Source organism: Xylocopa sonorina, chromosome 2 (assembly GCF_050948175.1).
Source record: "Xylocopa sonorina isolate GNS202 chromosome 2, iyXylSono1_principal, whole genome shotgun sequence".
Lineage (NCBI taxonomy): Eukaryota > Metazoa > Arthropoda > Insecta > Hymenoptera > Apidae > Xylocopa > Xylocopa sonorina.
The window spans coordinates 11,518,882-11,531,777 of NC_135194.1; the positions used below are offsets into that span (position 1 = coordinate 11,518,882).

At 38.2% G+C, this 12,896-nt stretch overlaps 2 protein-coding genes across 2 annotated transcripts; both read left to right on the plus strand.

Moving 5' to 3' along the window:
* Positions 1-6,411: 6,411 nt before the first annotated feature.
* On the plus strand, positions 6,412-8,234 carry LOC143433083 (glutathione S-transferase-like). The gene is made up of 3 exons (XM_076910209.1): positions 6,412-6,563; positions 7,340-7,507; positions 7,748-8,234. The coding sequence occupies exons 1-3, from the start codon at positions 6,431-6,433 to the stop codon at positions 8,053-8,055; spliced, it is 609 nt and encodes a 202-aa protein (XP_076766324.1). The 5' UTR covers positions 6,412-6,430; the 3' UTR covers positions 8,056-8,234.
* A 3,276-nt stretch (positions 8,235-11,510) lies between these two features.
* LOC143433082 (glutathione S-transferase-like) lies at positions 11,511-12,748 on the plus strand. Its single transcript, XM_076910208.1, has 4 exons — positions 11,511-11,646; positions 11,735-11,902; positions 11,979-12,118; positions 12,329-12,748. Exons 1-4 carry the CDS (start codon positions 11,514-11,516, stop codon positions 12,494-12,496), a joined length of 609 nt encoding a protein of 202 aa, XP_076766323.1. The 5' UTR covers positions 11,511-11,513; the 3' UTR covers positions 12,497-12,748.
* The last annotated feature ends 148 nt before the right edge of the window (positions 12,749-12,896 follow it).

A 12,896-nucleotide genomic window follows, 5' to 3' on the forward strand; every position in this document is an offset into this window, starting at 1 on the left:
GGCATTACAATTCCCGTATTTTAAAAATAACTATTGCTGTACATAAAAACAGATAAGGAGTTATATCCAGTTACGAAAAAGAAATATACTAGCGAAACTTAAACGAGAATATGACCAAGCAAAGTGATTAACGGCGACAATTGATCAATCTTTCAATGAATATTAAAAAGAAAAAATATATGTATAGTAGCAATATGGTACTATTTTAACTACTATCACAAGTATCTTCTCAATGAATTAAAGTGTAATAAAATATCTTCTCCTATCTATTTCTGTTATGATTTCTACGAGTTGAGCGAAGTCTGAGGATGCAATGCAGCAGATTGTAGTGAAAATTTTCTAACTCAGTCCACGATGATCAGTAATGATATATCATTATAATAAAAGTACAGAAGCAAACCGCACAACAGTTTAAGTCTATCGAAAACTTGTATTCTATACTACAATGCGTGAAAAATAAGCTGATGCAGAGAAACAGATCGACAGATAACAGGAGGGACGCCAAGCGACATTACTGCGATTACGTAGATTGTTTTCTAATGACAAATACAGTTATTGCAGTATATCTTACCAAATAGTTGTCTTCTTTTCCTTCCTCGTCTTTAATCTTGCCATGTTAAACACACGCGACGCACTGAATAAAAGAATAATACGAGGATCTGCCACAAGTGACACAGGAGAAGAGCGTGTAAGGATTCTTGAAATAACGTCGTAAATGTTTTCTCAGAATACTTGGCTTTCGACTTTCGAATGTAAACATTTCTGTGGCATTTGAATTTTCATACGATTGCTAACACAGTGGGCACTACAATCTATTTCCGTACCCTGTTGGTTAGATCGCGACCGACACGATAATCCTATTATAATGCCCTCTACAATCTACAGTGGAGGAATTATATTGAATTATATAGATCAATTTCATGATAATAATTTTCTGATTTTGTGGAGAGTGGTGAGAATCGAAATTTAACTTAACTTAAAATATAGGATAATTACTTAGACAATAATTATACAATTACAAACAATTGAAACTTAAATCTACGCACGTAGTCCTTAGCTTGATATCGTTTTCGAGAGCGCAGTCTCTCGAAAACGTTACCAAGGAGCCAGGTCCACCCCGTGGAGGTGACTACGCAGGGACCCATCCCTACTTCCCTAATCCCATCCACCCTCCATTACATCTGTGTGTTCTCGATACAGAAGGTATCGAGGACTGACTCTACTTATAAATTTCAAACAACCGGAATCCGTAATACATTCTCTAAAATCGATTATAGATCTTAGAAATTGCAGTACGGATTTTTGCGAAAGGGATATGACAAGAAATGCCATTTTCTTACCCAAAGCGAAATTTGTAAAGTGAATCTACTGACACTTTAGAAAAATTCAAGTGTTCTACGGTACGATATTTAATTGTCAAATTAAAGTTAAGAAAAGAAACTAACTTCAACTAAGAATTGAGATAAAATTCGCGACGCGATCAAAACGAACAAGTACCAAATAAACATGCGTTAGATTCTCGCGAGAGCATTCTAACCCGATGGTCCAACACTAGCAACTAGGCGAACCATACCCGACGCGAATCGCGAACAAGTTTAAGTCACGTCTTACGTCGAAACAATTGATACCACGCTCTCCCCAATGGTGAATGCGGGTACCATCAAGAATTCAGCGAGACTTAGCAGTAGGACGCATTGCCCAACGACAGGAACGAACTTCGCAGACCGCCCCAAGTCGTCTTACAGCAGGTCCGAAGACCCCAGCGACACGGGGTAGGAGCTACTCGGAACGAACCCGCGTGAGCGCGTCCAATGTACTAAGCCTATACCCAAGTCGAGTACCCAACGGGCGTACCAATCGACAAGGGCTGCGAAATCTCAATGGGCACCGAAAACCACATCAGTTTGATTGAGTATCGACTATTTCGCTGCGTGACGATAGAAGACGATATTTCGAGCTAATAGAAAAGAAAAGAAAAGAAAAGAAAAGCTACGTGAAACGATTTTACGCAGTAGAAACATAGAATGCTCAAGGGAGTACGTAACGCATGTTTATCGGTACTGACTACTCGCGATTATAGAAATGGCTATTTCTCACTTCGGATAAGAGAATGAATTTCTTTACAATTTTCTTACAATTGAGTTACAATTAAATTACTTAAATCTAAGTGCTTATATCTAAGGTCTCGCGCATCCCACGTCGATCCGACGGTGGTCCAGCTGTGATCCAGCGTCTAATGTAGAAATTGAAGTGAGGAAGGAACGAAATGGATTTCGAACCATCGAACGACGAGAACCACTTCGGAGAAAATACGATCAATCTTAAGATTCTCAAAAAATTAAGAGGATATAAAGCAAATATAAAGAGAATAATGATACCGCTTTACGATCACAGAATACAAAATCGTTGATCAACCCCATGATAATTTCAAGCGAGTTTTTGCCCATGTAGAAACTTAAAAATGAAGAAATTAAATGGAATTCCAGTCATCAAACCCTCCGTCGAGAACAAACATTACAGAGAAATAGAAATGACTACAGATTACGCAGAATTGTTTTAAATCTCCCCAATTCCGATCAACGGTGTTTATACAAAAATAATGCGAATAATACCCAAGAAAATGATTAGCGTCGACCAAAATTATGCTCGATTGAGACGAATTAAGGAAGTCGGGATAGAAGGGATTCAGGTTACACAGTTATAAAATTATATTACATAAATGTACAGATATGTTCACTAAAATTAACTTAAACTATTTGCAATCCAACTTAAACTTTCAAAGTCCTGAAAAGGACTTGAGAGATTTAAATTGTACTGCAAAAGACTCGATACTAAAAGTACCAGTTATTCAACTATTCTAATCTATTGCAAAATGAATGAAATAATAGTTGGATAATGAAATAAATAAATGAAACAATGAAAGCAAAACTATGAAATCTTTATACAAGACAGAAGTTATAAATTGTAATCTTTTAATTGATTCTATGAAATCTTTATACAAGACAGAAGTTGCAAATTGTAATCTTTTAATTGATTCTATGAAATCTTTATACAAGACAGAAGTTGCAAATTGTAATCTTTTAATTGATTCTATGAAATCTTTATACAAGACAGAAGTTGCAAATTGTAATCTTTTAATTGATTCTATGAAATCTTTCTACAAGACAGAAGTTATAAATTGTAATCTTTTAATTGATTCGGGTACTTTTAGTATCGAGTTTACAACTGTACTTATGTCTACGCGCGTAGTCCTTAGCTTGATACCGTTTTCGAGAGACCGGTCTCTCGAAAACGTTACCAAGGGCCCAGGTCCACCCCGTGGAGGTGACTACGCAGGGACCCATTATAACGCGGGATTAAATTGTCCAAGTTCAGTTCTCATTTCAATATCGATTAATTATTACTAAATTGTGAAAAATTTTTTTACTTACCAGTCGATGGCCAGTGTCCACTAGTTGCTAATTATCAGCGGCGCCTCCATCAGCCATCAGCCATCAGTCATTATCCATCATCAGCGCCTCCACCAGTTGTCACTCATCATCGGCGCCTCCACCATTTAGAAGTCATTATTGGTACCTCCACCAGCTAGGATTCATCATCAGTGCCTCCACTAGTCGGCAGTCATCGGCGCCTTCACCAGTTGTCAGTCATCATTGGCGCCTTCACCATTTAGAAGTCATAATCAGCGCCTCCACCAACCATCAGGCATCGTCGGCGCTTTCACCAATCAGGAATCTTCATCGGCGCCTCCACCAATCAGAAGTCATCATAGGCGCCTTCACCAATCAGGAGTCATCATAGGCGCCTCCACCAATCAGAAGTCATCATAGGTGCCTCCACCAATCAGAAGTCATCATAGATGCCTCCACTAGTCAGAAATCTTCATCGGTGCCTCTACCAATCAGAAGTCATCATAGGCGCCTCCACCAATCAGAAGTCATCATAGGTGCTTCCACCAATTAGAAGTCATCATAGGCGCCTCCACCAATCAGAAGTCATCATAGGTGTCTCCACTAGTCAGAAAACTTCATCGGTGCCTCCACCAATCAGAAGTCTTCATAGGTGCCTCCAACCAATTAGAAGTCATCATAGGCGCCTTCACCAATCAGAAGTCTTCATAGGTGCCTCCACCAATCAGAAGTCATCATAGATGCCTCCACTAGTCAGAAATCTTCATAGGTGCCTCCACCAATCAGAAGTCATCATAGGTGCCTCCAACCAATCAGAAGTCTTCATAGGTGCCTCCACCAATCAGAAGTCATCATAGGTGCCTCCACCAGTCAGAAATCTTCATTGGTGCCTCCACCAGTCAGAAGTCATCATAGGTGCCTCCACCAATCAGAAGTAATCATAGGCGCCTCCACCAATCAGATGTCATCACAGGCGCCTCCACCAATCAGAAGTCATCATAGGTGCCTCGACCAGTCAGAAGTCATCATAGGCGCCTCCATCAGTCAGAAGTTATCATAGGCGCCTCCACCAGTCAGAAGTCATCATAAGCGCCTCCACCAGGCATCAGATATCATCCTTGACTCCATCAATCATCATCGTCTTCGATTTACTACTTCTCTTCGATGTTCATCCTTCGGTGTCCAAACCGGCAAAAGGTCTGAACAGCTGTTGCGCCTCGTATATATACCCCCATTCCCCCCACCATCACACCCCACTCCTTCTCGACGTAACTTTATTTTTACGTTAAAGTAGCCGAATATTCATCAATTTTTCACTGTTTTTTGCAAATTCATACGCTTAGTAATATGTTGCAGTACCATGCATAATTAGTTATCAATTTTAAGTAAATTAAATCTACATTTGTACATGTAATTAGGGAACTAACTGTTAATCAGCGAATTCTAACTGAACCAGTGTTGTTGGCTGAAATTTTATTAAAATTCAGGGAAATTATTTTAATTGTAACTGCACTTTAAGTCCTTAGAATACTATAGATCGTTTTACCAATCGGAATATTTATCTACTGCTGATAACGAAGTAATCCCGATATGAAAATTGATCAAAGACAGAATATCATTATAATTTATTACAATAAATTTCGTATGATTTTACATTTATTTTAATGATCATTAATTGATTTTAGGTATGTACAGCATTGTTTTGTAAGAAATACTAGAGAATTAAATAGGAAGCATTTATTTTTACTTCTTACCTTTTGTTATTTTTTATTATTTTTTTTGCATTACAATTCATTTTCTATTTTTATTACGTCTGACGAATGGACATTGAATAACACTGTGGTACAAAATTTGATTCATCTTCGAGTCGCATTCAAATCTCGCGCTTTAATGATCTCCATACTCCATTTTGTAGCGTTCCAGTGATACATATGCAGTATTTGTAGGTAACAATCATAAAACTTTACAAATTTCGATATTTATTATACCTTTCCAAGTAAACGTTATTTCTATAGACTACGAACACAAATTCGTAACCGATTTCATTGAATGTTCTGGATATTTCTAATTTTATTCACGTCTCTTACCATTCGTCGTATCTCAACCAATAGGGATAAGCGTTACATAGATGAGATAGGAGACAATATATATAATGATCTCCATTCTCGTTTCGCCATAGTAACCGCCTTTCAACCGGCTTGGAGTCGTTTCGTTTTCGTCGCAGTTTCTCACTTCTTTAAAGAGCAGATTGTAAGTAATTATTATCTGTTAATTACTGTTTCCTCTTTAATTAAGTTTTTATACGTCGTAATGCTGTATATTTTTTGCGGCACGTTAAATAATGAATCGAAATCTTACAAGTCACTCGAACTGGCATTATTGAACGAACCGGCTAACCAACGCATCGTACGTCGAACGAGAATATTCGACAAAATAAATGTTAAATACGTATTTCGTTTCGAAATTCGATATTGCCGGTTATGAAATAATTTAAAGATATGTATGTACATACGTGGAAAAGGTATTTGTCATATATAAAGTTCTGCGGTTACGAAAGTGTTCGTTTAACTAAGAATAGGACTAAATTGGCATTAGAGAGGGAGAGGGAAGGATTTGAATGCTGTTGAGCCATATGGCAAGGTTAATATCAGGAAATAACCACCTTCGCAAACGTGAACGGCATTTTCGAAGTATTCACGATTAATCGTTAAATGTTTGTTTAACGGACGAAACACGCGTACGGCGATAATGTATTTTAATTTTGTGCTTTAGCTGCATACTTGCATTTAGATACATAATTACATAATTTATACAACATATACTTCTGATCGTCTTTTGAACTGAGTGGTAGAAAAATTGAAAACTCGAACGGGTTTCACTTTTAAACAATTGCGACGTTTCGGAGCAGACAGTCGATTTTTACTAGAATTGCCGTGATTAAAAGGTTATTCAAGAATATTTCTGTTATTATTTAATAATTCCGTTTTTGCTCAATCAGAACGTTCTGTTCTTGCAGCGAGATGCCGACCTACAAGCTGACTTACTTCCCAATTGAGGGATTGGCTGAGCCAATCCGCTTTCTTTTGAGCTATGCTGAAATTCCATTTGAGGATCACCGTTTTGACAGGGATGACTGGCCAAAGATCAAGCCGAGTAAGCAGCAATTTTCAACAAATTCTATTTGTTGAATCGTGTCTTCTAATTGTTGCCATCAATTTGTTTGCTAAGCAATGGAGGAGATATTTATGTGGAATACAATGGAAACTACAGTTCAATCTTTTTGTTACTATGTGGGATGCAGGAAGACAATAGGCAATTGTTAAGGGAGGACAATACCTTTTGTTCATTATCAAATTATCTGTAAACAAAAAATTAATTTTCGAAATAGATACTGGGAACAGAACAGCTCCATGCCATTGATAATCAATTAATTCAAAGGGAAATGAATATGAAAATAAAAATTAAAAATAAAAGTTACATAAATGTTATATCAGCCCTTAAGTACTATGATATCATTTTCTTACTGTATCTGACAATTTTTCTCCTGTGATACGAAATATTGTTATTCAATAAAATTGAATTATTTGTTTTATCCTTACTTTCAGCATGTTAGGTACAGAGTAGGACTTATCTTATCTAAAGCATTTATTTGTTGGGTGACTAGAGGTATTATTGAATCAGATAACTGGATCATTTGGATAATAGCAGGCCACAAATTGACTCTTCCATTGCTGTTTATTCATTTGTATAACAAGGGATAATGTTTATGCATTTAACTACTAGATTTCTACTCGTCGACTCGTACGTTACGTACGATTTTTTTCGTCATTTAGTACTTTCGCTTTAAAACTCGAGAAATTATTCGAGCACTGTCTAACACCGATAGCTGAGCAGAATTTTGCATTTTTTTTGTTTGTTTTAATTTTCAGCTACTCCTTTCGGCCAAGTTCCTGTTCTCGAGGTTGATGGAAAGCAGGTCGCTCAGTCTGTAGCTATTTGCCGCTATTTGGCCAAACAATGTGGTTTGGCCGGAAAGAACGATTGGGAAGCTCTCGAAATTGATGCCACTGTTGATACTATATATGACATTAATAAGAGTAAGTATTAACAACTTTATAAGTCGTCTTCACGATGTTTGTTTAATTATTTTTCACGCTGAAAGCCGATATAACCCGGTTTAATCAATGTCGTTATTGATTCAGCGATATAAACATATTGCGGCGATATAAAGGCAAAACCGCCAAAGAGGATTATTATCGAACCTTAATCCGAATTCGAATGTAGATTAGCATAATTACGGTACGTAAACATCTTCTGAATGGCAACGTATTTAATAGGGCTCGCTGCATTCCACTACGAGGAGAACGCAGAGGTGAAAGCTGCGAAACTGAAATTGGCTAACGAGCAGGTGCCATTCTACTTGGAGCGTCTGGACGCTCAAGTCAAGAAGAACGGTGGCTATTTCATCGGCGGCGCTCTCACCTGGGCTGACCTGATATTCGTCGCTCTTCTCGGCTATATGAGCTCCATGAACAAGTCTGACTTGATCGAGAATTACGAGAATTTGAAGCAACTCAGGGAGAAGGTCCTTAGCTTGCCCGCCATCAAAAGCTGGGTCGAGAAACGCCCGAAAAACGTATCCTAAACATATCTCATTTCATTCTGCTTATGGTTTCATAACCACTTCAATCTCGCGATCCGCGTTCGTCCAGGACGACGAGGAGGATCGCGATTATCGAAGCCTTGTACGCATGGAATATACAGAGCGCTTTTAACTTTCATTAGTTCTAGCTACCAACGTCACCTCTACCGCCTTATTAGGGCTTCATTTTAGCTCGCAACGTTCGTACATGGTTGCGCCTATTTTTCTCTATCCTACCGAAAAATATGAAGATATATGTCGTTGAGAATGTATTCTAATTTTGTATAACAAAAAGAAAAAAAGAAATACAAAGTTCATTTTATTAATCGCTCTCTTTCTTTCCTATTTTGTATCCTAACTCTTTATCGATCCGTGCCATCCAGTCAGTGTGCATAATAAACGGACACATTAGTCGTTCTAGATTTACAATAAAGACCCATAGGTTATGTGGTATATAAAAAATGCTCGATTAATAAAGTTAAGATAGATTACAATTTGCTGAATCGCATTCCGTATACATACACATTAATTTGTAAGCATGTAACATTATAGAAAAAAGTTTGTTATCCAAAACGGCACTATCTTGGCGTTCGGCTATCAGTTAGAGTTCAAGTACCTCACGTTACTCTTCACGGAGGAATGACATAAGACTAGCCTGCAGCAAACAAGATATGGAAGTGTGTAAATAATTTGTCATGCCGATTACTAAGTACAGATAGATGTTCTGTGAAGAAAATTCATTTTAAATCGGCTTCAGACGAGCGGCTGTTGTTTCATTACCGCAACGTTCTTTTTTTTTTTTTGCTCAACTGTAAAAGAAAATGGCAGATCAGACGCTCGTTTGATGCGCTTAAGTTACGCGGTATTACCTGCATTTATATGTGTTTAAATCACATTATTCTCTTTTATTATTGTAAAATGGTCGAATTGGATGTTACTTTAAAGTAGTCACAAATGATGGCATAAGCAATGACTTTAAAGTTTCGTTTCCTTGTCAAGTTGTGAATGAACGATATCTTCATGGTAATATAACTATGCAATTCCTTCGTAGCATGAATAATAGGCCCTATTGACGATCGTAAATTACAAACTGTTTAAAGTAAAATGAAAAAATGGCTGCTTTAATTCGGTCTGGAAAACTGTAAAAGGTTTACTCGTAAAAAACGCAATTTGCACGCTAATTAGCATCAGTAGCGATACGCGCGACCAAATACAATTATTCGATCAATTTTTGCACTTTTTTTTAAATTTCGTTATCAAATTGGTATTACACTTCTTTTTCTTCAATATGGTAACGAGCTTTATTACATTTTCTCCTCCGTTTGAAATAACTTTCATTCTATTATGTTTAATGGGCTTCTCTAAAAATTAAGTTGTAAAATCGCTTAAATTTTGGCTGAATATTTTTTATGTGCAAAATTATTACGCAATGTTACACAATCGATAGTGAGCAATATCTGATCCGATACCCACGGCTTGGGCTCTCCTGTTTGTGTAACGCTGACTCATGTGCTATATACTGGCATTCAACCATTACTACTCAACTTGAATTTTTGCCACCAACTGATAAGGTTGGCTCGCTACAGTGACGGTTTTATATTTAACCGCTTTTGGTATAATTATGGATAATTATTTTTATTATGTCGAAAGCGTATCGTATGCATCGTCGTAATCTTGCGTCGCGCGATTTCTAGGACGGTCCACCCCATGAGATGTAAATTTTCAATGTTACACAATGTTTCATAACGTTTCATAAAAAACACTTGTAGCCGTTTCATGGTGAAATGGTTTAGATTAAGTGATTGTTGTTAACCGTTCAGCTACGATTAGATAGGTTACTTAGAGCTTATATTTTCTATTACTTCCTTCGATACGATTGATAATCCGTTACAAAAATTTCCCTTGGCAAAATATTCAATTTAACTGGCCTCCCAAGAACTTCTTCCTGTAATTCTGCATAATATAATTGTAGCAAATATATTTAAGTGGGTCAGAACGATCCACGCGGTCTCTCAGTTGATATATTTTTTTTGCCACCCTTCGCGCGACGATTTGCTTATTAACAAATATCCGTCACGGAGGATGTTGCTCTATGAAAGAAATCCAGCCGATTTTAACGAGTACATGACGCTGCAGATCGTTTGGGTAATTTACAGTGTAACTTCGAAACTGAAACTGGTGGGGGACCGCGATTCTCAATGCCACGATGATCGTATCAAGCCTTCTGCCCGAGTATAATAGCAGCAGTCGTTCGCCAGCGATCACTGTATCTAATACACGTCCACGCCATTTCCACGCATTTCAATTCAAACTTCCGTAAGTACGCCCAAGTTTTTTCAATTTTATCCATCTACTGTAAGAAGGACTTCTATCGTCGAAGATGCGTTACGCGTTTCAATTACCTCTCGCGTTACGTAATCGGAAATCCTGATATTTTTAGCTTTGCAGTTCTCCACGATCAACGTTTCTTAAAAATATTACGCAAAAAATTGTTCTATCCATCCACTGCAATAATACCCTACTTTTCTCAGGTCCTATCCATTCCATTTTTTTTTCAATTGAACTTATAAAAGCGAAGGAAATATCGTTCGACAGTCTGATAATTAATATTTTTTGTAAATGTTGACGATCAAGAAAATGATTTATAACGTCGAACGGTGTTGGGTATAATCCGGTTCGTTTTTTTTTTCTCTAACTAGTGTCATTAACGTCTAGTCGCAGTGAATCAATGTTATGGTAGTAAAGTCAACTTAATTAGCTAGTTCGCTTCTGTATACGACCGGTATGATTAATTGGAACAGCGTCGGAACCACGAACTCTGATGTTGCTAATCATCTTCAATGTCGCAGCTGTTAAACGCACGATCGTGCGCAATAACGGGTTGGAATTTGCCGAGAATGTTCTCGAGCGTTGCACTGATATAACTAGCCGTGAAAATAGTCGAGACCATAAGCAATTTCGTCCTATTCACACGTAGATAATTACTGTCAGCGATTACGAAGAATTTATTCGTATCCTCGTTGGTTCTTCTTGCGCCTCTCGCTTCAAAGGCTTAGAAATCTCTGAACTTACACATTGTTGCACTGTTGTTGCCTGTTTAACTTGTTAAGCTTGGTAAAAGAGTTATCATGTTTACGTGAAGCACACAAGAGCGTGCAACTTGTAATCTGCTTCATTGCGTAAGGTAATCAGCAATCTGCCTTTCCTTATTACTGGGTCTCAACAAAGGACCGGTTTCTCTACGATCCTTTAATCCGCGATTCCATTAAGATTTAATTACAGGCTCGAGTGTATACTTTACTTACGTGGTATCGAATTATCATATTTTAAGCTCCTTTCCACCGCGAATCCTATTAGAACATTTTTTTAATCAATTTTCATTACGACGCACTGTTTCGAATTAGTTTCACGTGCGAGATCGTATATAAATGTGCGATTATAAAACGGTTTGATTACAGAAAATGTCCAACTACAAGCTGACTTATTTCAATATCACTGGTCTCGCTGAACCAATCAGGTTCCTCCTGCACCAGAGTGGCATCAAGTTCGAGGACAAGCTGATCTCCTTCGACGAATGGCCCAAGCTTAAACCCCGTAATAATAATCACTAAACGTCTCTGCCGGTTTTTCTACGAGCTCTGCACTCCTAGGTTTACGCATGTTCGTCGCGTGAATGTTTCAGAAATGCCATTGGGCCAGGTGCCCACATTGGAGATCGACGGAAAGGTTTACTATCAATCCAAGGCTATCTCTCGTCTTATCGCCAAGAAGAATAATCTGTACGGCTCGAACGACGAGGAGGCATACGAGATCGACGCTACCGTCGACACTATCGATGATCTGAGAACAGGTAAGAGGGGCGTCTTCGTGTCTTCCGTTTCTTCGCATTTCGATGGCAACGATTTCTGATCGCAACGATCCTGCAGCTTACAGTCGATACCATTGGGAACAGGATGAAGCGGCCAAGGCGAAACTCAAGGCTGAACTCGACACCAAGAGTCCGTTTACTCTTAAGAAGTTAGAAGAACAGGTGAAGAAAAACGGAGGATTCTTCGTTGGTGGGAAGGTACGTTATTATATAATTCATTCATATTCGAATGGCAGTTTCTTAAACGGAGAAGAGTGATTTCATGAAAATGGGAAGTTAATGTTTTACCACTGATAGTATAATACTTGTGGTCCTTGGTTCGTGAGAAAATCAGTTCTAAATCATGGAGAATTCTGTTTTCGATGGAACTTTGTGGAATTCTGGGGAAACACTTGATTCTCGTTGCAGCTTTCATGGGCAGATCTGATGTTCGCCGCGCAGTCGGAGTTGATGTCCAACATCCAAGGCTCCGATTTGACCGCCGGCTTCCCTGAACTGAAGAAGCTGGAGGAGAAGGTCAGGTCGTTGCCTAACATCAAGGCTTACCTCAGCAAACGCGCCAAGATGATCCTTTAAGAACGGAATAACTCGATCGCACGAGCGTCCCGGGTGTAACAGCGTTTCAACGAGTTTTAACACGATTTCGTCGACTCGTTTCGACTGATTTATTTTTCTTACAAGCTTCCACACTCGCACATTGTTTTATATACTATACAAATACGTTCCATATAAACTTGTTGTTTACGCGAAGATAGACGACAAAGATGGTCGGTTTGCACAAGCTCTCGTGTACAATATAGGTACAAAAATAAATAACATTAATCGTTAGGCAACTTCTTTCATTACGACTTTGATTCGCGGTGTCTACCACGAGTGAATAGAACGAACTGATATTTGTCCATTGATACGTCGTTTCATTTCTTCCGGAACGTCAAGTATAATACAAGAGTATGCAAAGAGTAAAGGGTTTGATTGA

Bases quoted from the DNA above. Each gene is read 5' to 3' on its own strand.
- LOC143433083 (XM_076910209.1), top strand. From the start codon at position 6,431: ATGCCGACCTACAAGCTGACTTACTTCCCAATTGAGGGATTGGCTGAG. The intron at 6,564-7,339 runs GTAAGCAGCAAT...TTTAATTTTCAG, and splicing joins CTGGCCAAAGATCAAGCCGA to CTACTCCTTTCGGCCAAGTT. The intron at 7,508-7,747 runs GTAAGTATTAAC...CGTATTTAATAG, and splicing joins TATATATGACATTAATAAGA to GGCTCGCTGCATTCCACTAC.
- LOC143433082 (XM_076910208.1), top strand. From the start codon at position 11,514: ATGTCCAACTACAAGCTGACTTATTTCAATATCACTGGTCTCGCTGAA. The intron at 11,647-11,734 runs GTAATAATAATC...TGAATGTTTCAG, and splicing joins ATGGCCCAAGCTTAAACCCC to AAATGCCATTGGGCCAGGTG. The intron at 12,119-12,328 runs GTACGTTATTAT...TTCTCGTTGCAG, and splicing joins GATTCTTCGTTGGTGGGAAG to CTTTCATGGGCAGATCTGAT.